The sequence below is a fragment of the Hyaena hyaena genome, unplaced genomic scaffold, assembly GCF_003009895.1.
Source record: "Hyaena hyaena isolate Hyena2069 unplaced genomic scaffold, ASM300989v1 scaffold_47, whole genome shotgun sequence".
Taxonomy (NCBI): Eukaryota; Metazoa; Chordata; class Mammalia; order Carnivora; family Hyaenidae; genus Hyaena; species Hyaena hyaena.
This window is the reverse complement of record NW_024080679.1, coordinates 603351-618063: the sequence shown is the minus strand read 5'-3', so window position 1 is coordinate 618063 and position 14713 is coordinate 603351. Positions and strand designations below refer to the sequence as shown.

At 43.6% G+C, this 14713-nt stretch overlaps 1 protein-coding gene across 2 annotated transcripts in view; it reads right to left on the bottom strand.

Moving 5' to 3' along the window:
• Positions 1 to 4144: 4144 nt before the first annotated feature.
• The window catches only part of RNF152 (ring finger protein 152), a 72238-nt gene continuing 61669 nt past the window's right edge, over positions 4145 to 14713 (bottom strand). For both annotated transcript variants that reach the window (XM_039230528.1, XM_039230529.1), the window contains one exon: positions 4145 to 5559. In XM_039230528.1, coding sequence (XP_039086459.1) covers positions 4801 to 5412 — 612 coding nt within the window. In that variant the 5' untranslated portion in view covers positions 5413 to 5559 and the 3' untranslated portion in view covers positions 4145 to 4800. The remainder of the gene's footprint in view (positions 5560 to 14713) is intronic.

Genomic DNA, 14713 nt, shown 5'->3' with positions numbered 1-14713 from the left:
GTGTGTGTATCTACATATATGTCTATACCTACATATGTAGATATAGATATATCTCTATACAGTGAATCATGTCAGAAAAATAAATCAATGGCTTGAATTTCCACTTATGTTTTTTAGAAGTAGTTCATGCTTAATAAAATTTAACTGATCTTCAATTGCTTTTGAAATAGACTGCCATTTTCAATATAGTTGCGAATGGTCTTCATCACTTAATTCTTTGGAGCTTCTGTTTTGGTAATGGTTACCTTGTAAGTGATGTCTTACTGGTTAACGATGGAAATGGCAAGGAATGGTCTTCCCTTTCAGATTAAGGACAACTGACTGGTGACTTTTGTGTCACCAGAAACAAAACAGTGACTGGCTGGCAGCAGCTTTCTTCTAAGAGAAGATAGAAATTCAAAACTTTTTGATATTGCTCCTCATATCAATAGCCTTTGGACATCTAAGTTCCTCTTAAATCTAAAGAAAAACTACATTTTGGCAAAAAACCAAGCTAAAGAGAACAGTCATGCCCATGGATGAGTTCTAGGGAAAAAAAAGTTCACCAATTCTGCTCAGTCGAAACAAATGCAGTGTTTATAAAATCTAGACTGGAATAAATTCCATACCATCAGGAAGAGTCTCATCTTTCTACAATATCAGGAAGAGTCTCATCTTTCTACAAAAGTATATCTCAGGCTGAATTTTTGGCTTTCCTCTACTCATGTAAAAAGCAATTTTAGTCATTCTAATAACCCTCAAGTCTTTAAGTTCCATGGGCAATGTTTTTTAATGTAAAAAAAAAAAGTCTTTGAGCAGGGCTGCAAATTTTCAATTCGTTCAGTGATAACCAAAGGGAAAAACCAAAGAGACTAAAAGTGTCAAATCTCACTCTAAAATCGTACCTATGTTTTAGTCTGGCAGCTGAAAAAGGATGTCCACATACACCCACATCAAATACAGTGACAAGCTGGCAGACTTCAAGGGCAAACGGAAACCCTCTATGAACACTGCAAAACATGCTTGCTCTTACAACATTTCACACCTTACTAATGCAGTGAGAAGTTTGGGTAAGATGATGGAGGTGAAGAGGAATTTCATTTGACTTTTTTTTTCCCCTGTAACGTTTACTTTTTGGACATAAGACCCTAAACACAGTTTCACAGTACAGATCATGCATAGCTTGCAAGTCAAACATTTTACAGCTATTGTCTAACTACTATTTTTGGACAATAGATTCACATGCAGCTAAGGATCCCAGAGAAGGGGCTTCGTAAAGCACTTTTTAAGCATCACTGATCACTCTTTGGCCCAAAGTATGTAAGTAACAACCCCTAAAGGCAATCAGTGAATTTTTATTGTCATACTTGAGATCATATACTTTTTAAGCCCAGAATGGAATTTTTTAACTAACTGCATGTTATTAAACCACACACTGTCTTCTTAGCCTTACTCTGTTACTCTAGTAACACTCTGATGCTAGATCCCATTGCACACCCCTCCAGAACTACACTGTCCACTATGGTAGCCACTAGCCATATATGAGTGACTGTGTTTATAAATAACTTAAAATTAAATAAAACACAAAATTCAGCTCCTCAGTCGTACTCCCCCCATTCCAACTGGCCACTAGCCAATGTGGCTGGTGGCTACTATCTTGGACAGCAGAGGTTATAAACCATTTTTGTCATCAGATAAAGTTCCACTGAATAGACTAGATCTCAAAGGCTGCACCAGCACACGGTTTAACCTTCAAGGGACCTACTCTTAAGTCATGTGCAAGATTAAACTTAATTATATTCTTAAAGAAAATACCTTTTAGCTTTCTAATCATAAACTATGACCAGAGCCAAAAACCAATTTGCCCTTTCATCACAACTTATGCCCTAGGTCAACACACAAAAATTTTCCAAAGACAATGCTGTTCTGATAGCATACTTGGCTCTACTTAACGCGTTAAGCATTCTCTTGCTTATGTCAAGATCGTTAATAAAGATGAAAATTCATGCTTCTTAAGGTTTACTATTTACACAACACTCAGTATCTTTTACATAAGAGGGGGGGAACCAATGGTTTGCAATTTCAAATCTTCACATCGCATTGTTTTTCTTAAATGTCTATACTTTTCCTTAAATCAACCCTCCTGTCATTTCCCAGAGAGGTAGATGCTAACGAAAATGAATATATATATTAAAAAAAAAAAAACCCTAAAGCAAGAGCTGAGTTAATAAAGGGTATTCATCCACCCTCAAAAAGATCATAGCCCAGTAGAGATGTCAACAGGCCTAGGAAGGAGCAAGAGAAAACTACAGTGCAAAGTTCTCGTCTCCTCTTTGCTGCAGAATTACAAGCTGCCACACGGCTCTGTGGCCTCAATGGACTCTCGTCCGAAATGAGGCCAGCAGACACTGTGCTTTCGGTTGTGACTTTTTCATTGATGCACAACTATGATGTCTGGTTGATTGTGTCACTGGACTTTGGTCACAGGGGGCAGAGGAGTTGTTAGTGTCATGGGTAAATGCCAGAAGAGGCCAGAGAGCAGGGGATGCCAACTATCATGAAAACATCAAGTCCAGGAAAACTCTATCTGCAGGCTGAGATATGAAACACACACACATACACACACACACACACGTGTGCACAAATGCACACCTTAACGAGCAGTGCATGAATAACTACAGGCGGAGTCCATTTAAACAGTATTTCTTATGTCAGTAAGATTCACACAAAGAATCCTGGTTTGGGTGTTCTCGTTACCTTCAACTGTAAAGTCAAGAATCTATCACAGAGCCGATTGACGTCGCACTGCTTAACTGCGGCTCTAGCATGGGGTCGTTTTTAAGTTACGTGGACATTTTTACTCTACGGCTTTGCACTAAGAAACACAGGGCGCTGTATCGTCACACACATTAGTGTCTATATATAACCTACTTAACACATAGAACTCTAGGACGCACTGCACTATAGGGCCAGTCATTTCCTACTGTACATAAACAGATGTAGATATCATTCACAAAATTAAGTTAAATATGGCCTGGCTGAAAATTGCAAGGGTAAAAGTCCATTTGAAATGTAGCATTCTTAATGCAACATTTTTGTGAGTTTTTCTTTTTTTTTTCCTCCAAGAGGAATAGAAATTAGGTCAGACATGCATTACGGCAGCCTGGCAGAGTTTGAGAAGTTGACACTAACCAAACAGTATATTATGTTACGTAATAGAGGATAGTATTCAGCTAATATGATACCTAAATTATTAATACCAAATAAATCCTAGATTATTTGTTGTATAATGCCCAATAGCTTACACAATAAAATGGCATTTTAACCTAATTTCTACTTTGAGCTTTCAAATACACTTGCTTCATGAATTCCATAAAAGAAATTAGAAGAGAACTGTAAAACTCATAGCTATTTCCGAATGCACACACATTCTGGTATAGGAATTTACCATTTAACGCCAGTAGATCTTTCTTCATGAGCATCTACAGACCACTACACATTGAAGAATATTTGAGAGTTTCTGATGAACTGGTCCACTGAAATTGGGAATGTGAGCTGTTAGTTTACCTTTGTCACTTTTCTCAATAAAAACATATTTTGAAATACAAGAGATTTTCTCACTTACACCAACAAGGAGACCGGAATGCTAAATGGTTTAGCTCCCACAGAACAGTGTCTTTCAAAAAGTCATCACGGACTGTCTATGAAAATGCCAGTCTAGGTTTGTCATCGATGGACAACATTCATATCTATTACGATACCTCCAAACTCGGAGAGAAGACAGACTCTCTTCCGTTACTCTCCATTTGTGCCTCACAGAATACAGGACTTGAATGCACAGAAGAGGAGCAAATGTTAGAAGTGACAAGTGTGTGACACTTCACTGTGTGGGTCCCGGTGCTCAAGGAGGGGCCACCATTTCAGACCCTGGACTCAGGCCCACAAAGTCTTACTCCTGGGATTCTTCTGAAAAGATTCAAAACCTGAGGTAAATCAAACAACATATACACACACGTGCGCGCACACACAAATACACAATATTTACATTTAAAATTCTTGTTTTGTGAGATGGCTTGAGAAGAACTGGCATGTCGGGTTCCTGTGGGATTAGACATTTCTCATTATCACTCAAGTTTACTGCTCCCCTGTTGGGCTTTCCGTTTAATAAACACGTAGCAAGCTCTAATTACAAGGGAAGAAAAATGAAGGTACGTAACAAAACACGACACACTGGAAACACTTGTTCGAACACTGTCTTCAAAAAACGACTCTTCACTTCACTTATTTGAATTGGGGTGCCATTCAAAAAGTATAAAAAGCCTCAGCAACTGAATGAAGACTGGGTTTCCGTTAAAAAGAGGAAAGAAACCAGCACTGCGTGTCGCCGCTGCAGTTTTACATGGATTCTCAGGTTTAATTCTACTGTATACATAGCATCTTTGTTTTAATCTACCACATTTAGAGAAGATCACATTGTATGCACTTGCACGGTTTAACGTCTAAGTAGAATACGTCTGTCTATCTCGTAACATGATTCTGAAAAATCATAAATTACAGTCCATTTAAATAAATGATTATGAGGATGCATGCAATCGTCTTCGAAGCTGTCGCCGCCAATACTCAGAATGGTTTGCCTGGCATCTCACTGAGACCTCGCATCTGCCCTTCAGGTCTGTCTGCAGTTCATCAAGTGGCAGCCCAGAGGCCAGCGATCGGCACCAAACGATCAGCGTCGCCCCCCATCTGCTCACTGCGACCCCATCACCAACACCTGCTCAACCCCCTAGTTGGCACCCACGAGAAACCTCCCCGCGGCCCCGTTCAGCCACAGGATATCACAGTGAAGCGCTTAGAAATGCAAGACATGTTGTGCAGCACGATGCCCAGAAGGAAGACCAGGACGCAGGCCACCAGGATCACAGTGCACACCCCAGACCAGGTAGAGCTTTTGACCACACCCCGCCTGTCTGGCTCCTCCTCCGCCGCCTCCTGGGGAGGCCCGCCTTGCAGGGGCTGCTGTTCGGCGGGGATGGTCACCACGGTGACGGACTTCTGCTGGCTCCCGGGCAGCAGGCGGCAGCCCATGTCTCCGGGCAGCAGCGCTCGCTCCTTGGCGATGGGCAGGGGCAGCATGTAGCACCCATTGCTGGGAAGTTTGATGAAGACCGGAGTGTGCTCGGACGCGTGCGGGATGGCAATGACCGCGAGGACCTCGGGGTCGTCGGGGAGCTGCGACACGGAGAAGCCCGGGGGCAGCCTGGTGATGCCCCGGCACCAGGGGCACCTCACGTCCTTCTGGCTCGTCTTCATCTGCCGGAGGCACACCGAGCAGCAGGTGTGTTTGCAATCCAGCAACTTGGGCCTTCGCCGGGGGCTGTAGTAATTGAAACAGATCTGACATTCCAGCAAGGAATCTTGGGAGAGCGTCTCCATCGTGGGCTGGGCGCAGGAAGGCCAAGGCCAAGGGGAAGGAGGTTGTTCTCAGAGTCCAGAACCCCCACGCCTCCCGTGGCGTCTTTCCGAAGTCGGGTGGTGATCCCGTAGCTCACAGGCACAGAGCATACTCGGGTGGGTTCATTTCTGAAGGAAACAAACAAACAAAGAAAAAAAATGCACAAAAGTTAATGATTTCAAACAAGCCGAGATGTCAGCTCATCTGATGGACTGGTGCACCGCTGTTCACATGACTTGACATTGGGTCAAAAGTGTAAAATTTCCCACTTGTGAGGCTATAGGATTCTCACTTGTAATGCCCCACTGAAGGTAAATGGGTCGTCTCGGGTGGCTTCTTACGTGAATCCTTCGCTCATGTCTAAAGGGAATGCCTTCATGGCGGTGCATGCTGCCCATGTATTTGATAAAGAGGGAGTCTTGATCCTGTTTTGTGTATTTCAGTGGACCCTGGCTTGTCCTTCCAAAATACACTGCAGAAATTCTCTTGCTTCCAATTTGTAACATTTCCTAAGAGTAAATGACTTTCCTTAGACCCTCTGGTCTTCTTTTCCTGACACTACTTACCCTACTGTAAGTATTCATTGCCAGATTCAGGCAACTTCCCAAACCTGGGGACTCCATGTAACTAGCTCGCTCATTTTATGCAGGTTAGGACTATTTCTCTCTCGTAGGAAATTTAAACAATGCCGCCAAAGCCACACACACAAAGGCATCTGTTATTTTTCCCCACCAAACCACTGAACCAAAGTAATTCTTGTCATTTGGCTTTAAAAGAGACAAAAACAGAACAAAACCCTAAAACATCAGCAACAAAACCCAGCAGCACCAATGCACCTTCAGGCAGCAGACATCACAGAGGCACCTAAGGACCGCTTGTATCTTTCTGTCAGTTCTTTTTTTTTTTTTTAATATTTTTATTTATTTCTAGGAGAGAGAGAGAGAGACAGCGTGAGCAGGGGAGGGTCAGAGAGAGAGGGAGACACAGACTCTGAAACAGGCTCCAGGCTCTGAGCTGGCAGTCAGCACAGAGCCCGACGCGGGGCTCGAACCCACGAACCACGAGATCATGACCTAAGTGAAAGTCAGACGCCTAACCGACTAAGCCACCCAGGCACCCCTCTTTCCGTCAGTTCTAATTTCATTACCATTTAGGTTTGCACAGGGCAACCGGACCACAAGCAAATCCTATTAACGTGCCAATCATAACCAGGTATTAAATAGTGAAAGGCTGTCAGAGAAGACTGGCAGGCAGTCCCCCCACCCCGCCCATCAAACAGTGACAGCAACAATAGTGTTAGCCTCCCAGTATCAAAAGGAGGGACAGCAACTTAACCGGGGCGTGAAGAAACCACCAGTGCTCCAGTGTTTCAAATGAAGGCTGCCCACCCCTGTCTCCTGTGGAAAGCATCCAAATTACGTGTCCCTGGATGGAGTCTCGAGGACTCTGGAAGGAACGATCCAACCACTACTGCAGAAATAATTGCTAGCCCAAGAATCCCACCTGCACCCAGAGCCAGGACCTGACGACCCGGAAAAGCTCCTGCACGTGTTTCCTAAAAAGCAACCCTTTTTCTAACTCCCTTTGTGAAATTAAGAGGGCACTCCTTACCAACAGTATGATTTGTTAAAAATCCAAATTAAAAGCGCAGAAAAGGTTGAAAGTAAAGAATCATCGCTGGCAAAAATTAACAGTGGCTGTCAAAAAGAGCATCATAGTGTGAAACATCTCCACTGTAGTCAGAGTGCCTAAATTCCAAAGTCAGGTGTCGTAATACAGCATTCAGAAAGCTCATATCGTAACTGCATCTTTATCCAGTAATTCGAGAAATGTTTATTGCATAACGGAAATTTGCTAGGGTAGGCCTTAAATGTTGTCACTGAAAAAAATATATATGTGAGGTATATGTGTAGCAAATCACCACCATGCACACCTTAAATATCTTATAGTTTTGTCAATTATACCTCAATAAAGCTGAAAAAAGTAGAAAGTAAAGAAACAAATATCTAGGAGCATCTATCACGCACAAAGCACAATGCTAGGAGCTACTGAAGGGTATAAGATGAATCAGATCCAAATCCTACTCTTAAGCAATTTAGGGTTACGTGAGAATGAAAGTATGAATAGATTTCCTCTCCCACTCATTCGAATTATTATTGGACATCTAACACGTGTTAATCATTATGATATTTGGCTTTGCCCCTTGTAACTAAGACCTTATCACCGCCCATAAAAGCTTTCCAGCCTAGAGGTAGCCAGTTACTCCTATAAACAGTCGTACTATAAATACAAAGTGATACAGGCCCTAGGGGGCTGGAGGAATCAGGGATGGCTCAGTGAAAAATCTGGATTATGGAGAGGATATTTAGACATGGAAAATCAGGGGACAGTTTATTTTCAGGTTCAGAAATCAGAGTGAGCAAAGGAAAGAGGGTGTGCAATTACAGCTTCTTCTAGACTCTACCTGCAGTACTGGCTAGAGGACTTTTTTCCTAATACAAGAGGAACTTTAAAATGCCCACTCTGATTACTCGGCAATCAAAAAGAATGAAATCTTGCCATTTGCAACTATGTGGATAGAACTAGAGGGTATTATGCGAAGCGAAATTAGTCAGAGAAAGACAAATATCCTACGACTTCACTCATAGGAGGAATTTAAGATACAAACAGATGAACATAAGGGAAGGGAAGCAAAAATAATATAAAAACAGGGAGCAGGACAAAACATAAAAGACTCCTAAATATCGAGAACAAACTGAGGGTTGCTGGAGGGGTTGTGGGAGGGGGGAAGGGCTAAGTAGGTGAGGGGCATTAAGGAAGACACTTGCTGGGATGAGCACTGGGTTCATGCAGGGGATGAATCGCTGGAATCTACTCCTGAAATCATTGTTGCACTATATGCTAACTAACTTGGATGTAAATTTTAAAAATTAATTAATTAGGGGCGCCAGGGTGGCTCAGTCAGTTAAATGTCCAACTTCGGCTCAGGTCATGATCTCACAGTTGGTGGGTTTGAGCCCCACGTCGGGGTCTTCACTGACAGTGTGGACCCTGCTTGGGATTCCATCTCCTTTTCTCTCTGCTCCTCCTCCACTCACGCTTTCTCTCTCTCTCTCTCTCTCTCTCTCTCTCTCTCAAAATAAATAAATTTTTTAAAAAATGCCCACTCTAAGAGTTTTGTAGTTTTAGCTGTTATGTTTAGGTCTCGGATACAGATGCCTTTTAAAGAAACAAAACGCGTACCGAACTTGCAAGCACCCTTCCACTGGCCCCGCCAGGGAGCACAGTCCTGCAGGGAGAGGCGAGGGGAGCATGAGCACAGTCCCACGCAAACCACAGCCTACAGACCACAGACCGTGGACAGCCTGCAGCGCCAGGCTAAGGATGTGGGACTCTGTAGCGAGCACTGGGAAAACACCAGAGAGGTTAAGAGTCTGAGAATGATTCACTAGGCAGTCATCCTCAGGACAGATTGGAAAGACCTGCCGGGAAGCTAGTATAATATCAGACAAGAGGTACTGAGCAGCTGAAGGAAACAGTGGCAATTAGGATGAAGAGACTAGAAGGGCCGAGTGGTTCTAGAGAAGCCGGGTGGGAGGTGGCAGTGTATTGCAAGGCGGTGCTCCGGCGGCAGACGTCACAAGTCCGGAGAGGCGGGTGGCATCCTTAAGAGAAACAGGGATCCCAAGAGAATGGCCATGAGTTCTGGTTGGCCCTATTTCACTTGAGGTGCGGGGATGATACACGAAATAAGTTATTCAGGAAGATATGAAAGTCAAAAAATATAAAAGCCGAGGGGTGCCTGGGTGGGTGGCTCATGCAGCTCTTCGATTTCGGCTCAGGTCCCAGGGTCATGGGATCGAGCCCTGAGGTGGGCTCCGTGCCGAACATGGAGTCTATTTAAGATTCTCTTTCTGTCTCTCTCTGCCCTTCTCCCTGACTTGTGCTCTTTCTCTAAAATAAAGTAATAATCATAATAATAGTAATAGTAATAATATAATAATAATAAAATCTTCTTTTTAAAAAGGCTGAAAATGTGGTGTTGATATTGCAGAGAAGAGTCAGGCTTAGGCCTTAGAGACCCAGCTGATGGCCACAGAGAAAAGCTAGCAGCCAGAGACAACAGAACAGAACAGAGAGACACACTTGAGGAACACATAGCTAAGTCTGATCAAAAGGAAGAATTGGGACGGAAGTAGGAGGAAACCCACCAACACATCCCAGCATGCATTGCTGGCAAAGGAAGGTCTGAGCAGCATAGGGTTATGGAGAGGGATCCTTAGGCTTTGGGGGCCACAAAGTCTCAGTACTTTTTTTTTAAATATATTTTTCATGTGTTTTATTTATTTTCGAGAGTCAGAGAGAGACAGCATGAGCAGGGGAGGGTCAGAGAGAGGGAGATACAGAATCCAAAGATAGGCTCCAGGTTCTGAGCTAGCTGTCAGCACAGAGCCTGACACAGGGCTCGAACCCATGAACTGTGAGATCACGACCTGAGCCACGACTGAGCTACCCAGGCACCCCAAAGTCTCAGTACTTTTGAGTACTTTTGAGAGCATTTCCAGGGGAGTGTCAGGGGTATGCGGAAGTCTGCAGGGATGCTAGCATCTGCATACTGGAGTCCCTTATGAGGTGGCGTGAAGTGAAGGGTAAGCCAGTAGCTTCCAGAGGGAGAAGACTCGAGACACACTTTGTTTTGAGAACAGAGGAATTTGAACAAAGAGAAGCACAGTGCAGGAGGGCTCCAAGCCAGGCCGTCTGTGCTGTGCTGTCCCCCATGGTGACCACCAGCCACAGGTGCAGACGAAGGTAGCGTGTGGAGGTTACAAAGGGGCAAGTCGATGGGCGGCTGCAGTGGGGGTAGCGGGGTGCAAATCCCCACGGTGTTAGCAGTTGGGGTAAAATCTGCTAATTTCATACACAAGGTACTGAATTCAGTTCTTTTTTGCATGCACACGTGAGCGGGGGGGGGGGGGCAGAGAGAGGGAGGGAGAGAACCCCAAGCAGGCTCCACGCTGACAGTGCAGAGCAGGATGAGAGGCTCGAACTCCCAAACTGTGAGATCATGACTTGAGCCAAAACCAAGAGTTGGATGCCTAACAGACAGCTACCCAGGCACTCCATGAATTTATTTTTTCTTAAAGAACAAAAACAAAACACAGGGTTTGCTGGTGAATCTCGGCAAATGCCCTTATCTCTTCTTACCGTTAAAGCCTATGGACAGAGCAACGGTCATAGTATTACAGACCACAGGGAGATGTGAATGTGTGTGCGTGCAAAGGATTGACGGCTTTGAGCTATGGTGCCAGAGATGACACATTGGGGAGGGATACGAGGAAAGCACAGATTCCTGCAATTTTATGAATTTGGAGACAGCTTTGCTCAACAATGGCATTCAGAACAACCACCTTCAATATACAAGGGGCTGGAATAATAAGGTTTCCCTGGCACCAAAATCAAAACAGTGACCACCAATTTATCAACCCTCCCTCCTTCGAATTATTTACCTTACTTCTATATAAAACGATGGGAAGCAGCTTAGCAGAGGATGAAGAACGGGGGCTCTGGCCTCAAGGACTCCTGGGTCAAATCCTTGCCCTGTCACTACCAGCCGTGACACTAGAGCAGGTCATGTAACCCCTGGGAGCCTGCTTCTTCACTGGCTAATGAGTTAAGATGGAGCTGAAGACCAAGCGAGTTCAAAGAGCTCAAGTACTACGCTGTAGTGAAGTGTCCCTGACCCGGACGCCTTCCGGTGCTGTGCGCCATCTGCCCAGAGAGCGCTTCCTGGCTCTCAGAGAGCTGCCATTCTGAACAGCTTGGGAGGAGGCATGCAAATGTTCGCCTTGGCTGCGCCCCAAGACCTGCCACACCGTCATTTGTCAACAAAACCCACATGCAATTTTACTCATGAATTTATGTTCCAAGTAATGTTCACCTAATTGGTGTTGAGCTCCCTTAAAATTAGATTATACCACTCGATTTCCAACTCTATCCAAGGAAGGCTAGGCCCTACAACATAGGCTGAGCACAAGAAGAGAATGGGGAAACAGCGGCAATTTACATGCCCAACCACTCCAGCCATTTTGATGGCTGCACCTCTGATTTATACATCGACCTGCTCCATAGTAAGCCAGCCTGTATTGCATTCCAGTGTATTTCCTGCAGCATAATTAGTAATAATTATGATTTGTTAGGTAAAGAGAAGAAAATCTGCGAGGCAATGGACCGAAGCTAATGATGAAGCATCCCATTTCCCTTTCTTCAGAAACTGGAAAGATGTGAGTCAACCACGGAAGAAAGGGAATGAAACCAAGGCTCACATCAGCTGGAAAATAAACTCGGAGTTCTTGGCCAAATGCATCTTACACAAAGCACACACTGGCGGAAGCTTTAGGAACCAGAGTTTGATGTTATTTCTTTATAGGAGCAAGATACACACTCAGATAAAACACTCATTACATTTAAAAGGAAAGCACACCTCAGTGGAATGCGTACAAACAGGTGCATGTGGGAATATCCTAGAACAATTTTTAAACGTCACTACCATTTATCTTGAAAGAATCTAAAGTAAAAAATCAAAAAACAGATCACAAAAAGAGGAATAGCAACTAAAGGTGAACATTCTCAAGATAATTACGGCTTATAAGATAGAATTTATTTTCTGACATATTTTCATAAAACAGTACTTAGTTTCATAAATGATGTCAGCAGTACCGTACACAGATCAAAGGTCTTGAAAATCATTGAATGCAATACTAACACATGCCCTGCTTTTAAATACTTTTAAAATTGGATTGAGGGGTGCCTGGGTGGCTCAGTCAGTTGGGCGTCTGGCTTCGGCTCAGTTCATGATCTCATGGTTTGTGGGTTCGAGCCCCGCGTCAGGCTCTGTGCTGACAGCTAGCTCAGAGCCTGGAGCCTGTTTCGATTCTTATCTCCCTCTCTCTCTGACCCTCCCCTGCTCACGCTGTCTCTCTCTCTCTCTCTCTCAGGAAAACAAAAACAAAAACAAAAAATATCATTTAAAAAAAAGTGGATTGAGATTTGTGTAAATAGAAGGAGGTGTGATTTGGGGTCGGGGGAGGCCAAAAACTAAAGGGTTGTGTATGTTATTGTTCTTTGGGGGGAATGGATAGTTGACGCTTTACAACACTGATCCATCCATTTTCACAAAATAAAATTTCCTCATTTAAAAAAAATGTATAATCTTAAGCACCTTTATAAAAGGTATGGGCATGATAAAGTGGTACCATGAATTTAGTGGGTGGTAAAACAGCAAAGATCTCCAAAACGGAATTTTTATGGTCCCAGTTGCTGTTACAAGTTCAGGTATATAAGGATAAAAAAGCCAATGAAATAAATAATCCAGATAGTTTTACTCTGCTTACATTCTTAAGTCCCTTCATACATTCTGATTTAGATTGGTGGTCGTGACATGGAGCGCCTGGGTGGCTCAGTCAGTTTAAGTGTCCAACTTCAGCTCAGGTCATGATCTTGCACTTCATGAATTTGAGCCCTGTGCGAGGCTCTGTGGTAACAGCTCAGGGCCTGGAGTCTACTTCAGATTCTGTGTCTCCCTCTCTCTCTGCCCCTCCTCCACTCTTTCTCAAAAAAATAAACAAACATTTTTAACAAATTTAGATTTGTGGGCGTGACATTACTTGGGAAGCCTCCCTCAGAACTGTGGCATGAACTGATAGTGATTACATCTGGCTGACCTTGAACTCTCCCATCTGATGAACTCCATGAGGACCTTAAATTCAATGATTATGTTGAAAAAAATGTCAAAGTCAAAGATTAAACTAGACACTGTACTGCTCTGCTTACTCTTTTGAAAGAGCACGGCTTTCTGATGCAGGTCATTCACTTAATTCTTCAAGAAAATGTAAATATTTGAAATGGGATTAAATAAAATAAATACAATTCCATTTAATTTGGAATTTCAGCTGGCAAGACCACTTAGTTACATTGGATCTTAGCAAACACTCTGATTAGTGGCAAGAATGGGAACGGCCTGGTGGTGACAGATGTGTCACTGACTTTTCGTCCTCTGGTGGCCGAGAGCAATCCTTTGAGGACACAATTGCCTAATACGTGCAGACTCCAACTGGTGCAACCATCTCTGATTTAATGGAGAAGGCAGTGGATTCTAGGGCTTTGACAAATTTTAGACGAGAATGCCATCAGCCCAGATTCGAATGTCTGCATTGCCTTCTATGAGCATCTTTGGTTTGCTGTATTTAACGATGTAAGGAATCTAGAAAGTGAACACTGTCACTTACGAGTCTTGGGTGACCAGAAGGATGCAGCAAGGAATGGTCGGGAGCCAGATTGGTCTGGGTGGTAGAGGCAGGCAGAGTGGGCCAGAGATACTGTACTGTGGCTAGACAGGCAGAGAGGGCAGCAGATCAGTCAGAACGCCACAGTCAACCCCGGGGACAGCTGCAGTCCCAACGGACCAGGCCACGGGGCCGGTGCCAGTTCCGTCCTCTGAAATGCACATAACCAAGCAACTGAAACGGAACCAGAGATCCTGTCCACTCTGGCACAGCTTATTTACTCAGAAGTGAGGAGGAAGATGAACGAGTCTGACCCTTCCATGATCTGGCAATGCATATTTAAAATCAAAGTATATTGAAGTCAAAACATATTAGGAAGGAAAGCCAAATTTCAGAAGGCCACGCATGACAATAACCATTTTTGTGCGTTTGTTTCTTCTAATAACTGTCAAGCAATCATTGATTGCTCTTAGGGCTCAGGAGATGAGGATTTTAGTTCTAATTCTGTCCTAATCAGATGGGTTACCTGAAGCCAGTCACTTCTGCACGAGCTGCAGTGTTTTCACCTACGAGAGAAATAGACTAGATGATCACCTAACGTACCTTCTAGCAAACCTAGTTCTACCATCTGAACACACTGCTGGGTTTCTGAAAGCATGACGAAGCTGTCAGGCTATTTGTTCTGTGCTTATACCTGACAGATAATTTGTAAATATCATATTAATGATCTTACAAGAATGCACATCTAAGTGAGAAAGCAGGCAACTCACATTAGAAATTTCTTCCTTTGTGCTTCTGCTTTAATGAAGGAGTCTAACTAGAGCTACTGTCCTAATAGAAACGGCCACAACTTCAATATGTAGCAACAATTCAAAGAATAACCATCTTACGTCTTAATCAATAACCTTCTTAGATCAAGTAAGATATTGCTATTATCCAAACTTGCTACCGGGTGAAGGTGGTCCCGACTTTCCCTTGAAAAGAATTCTGCACAGCTCTC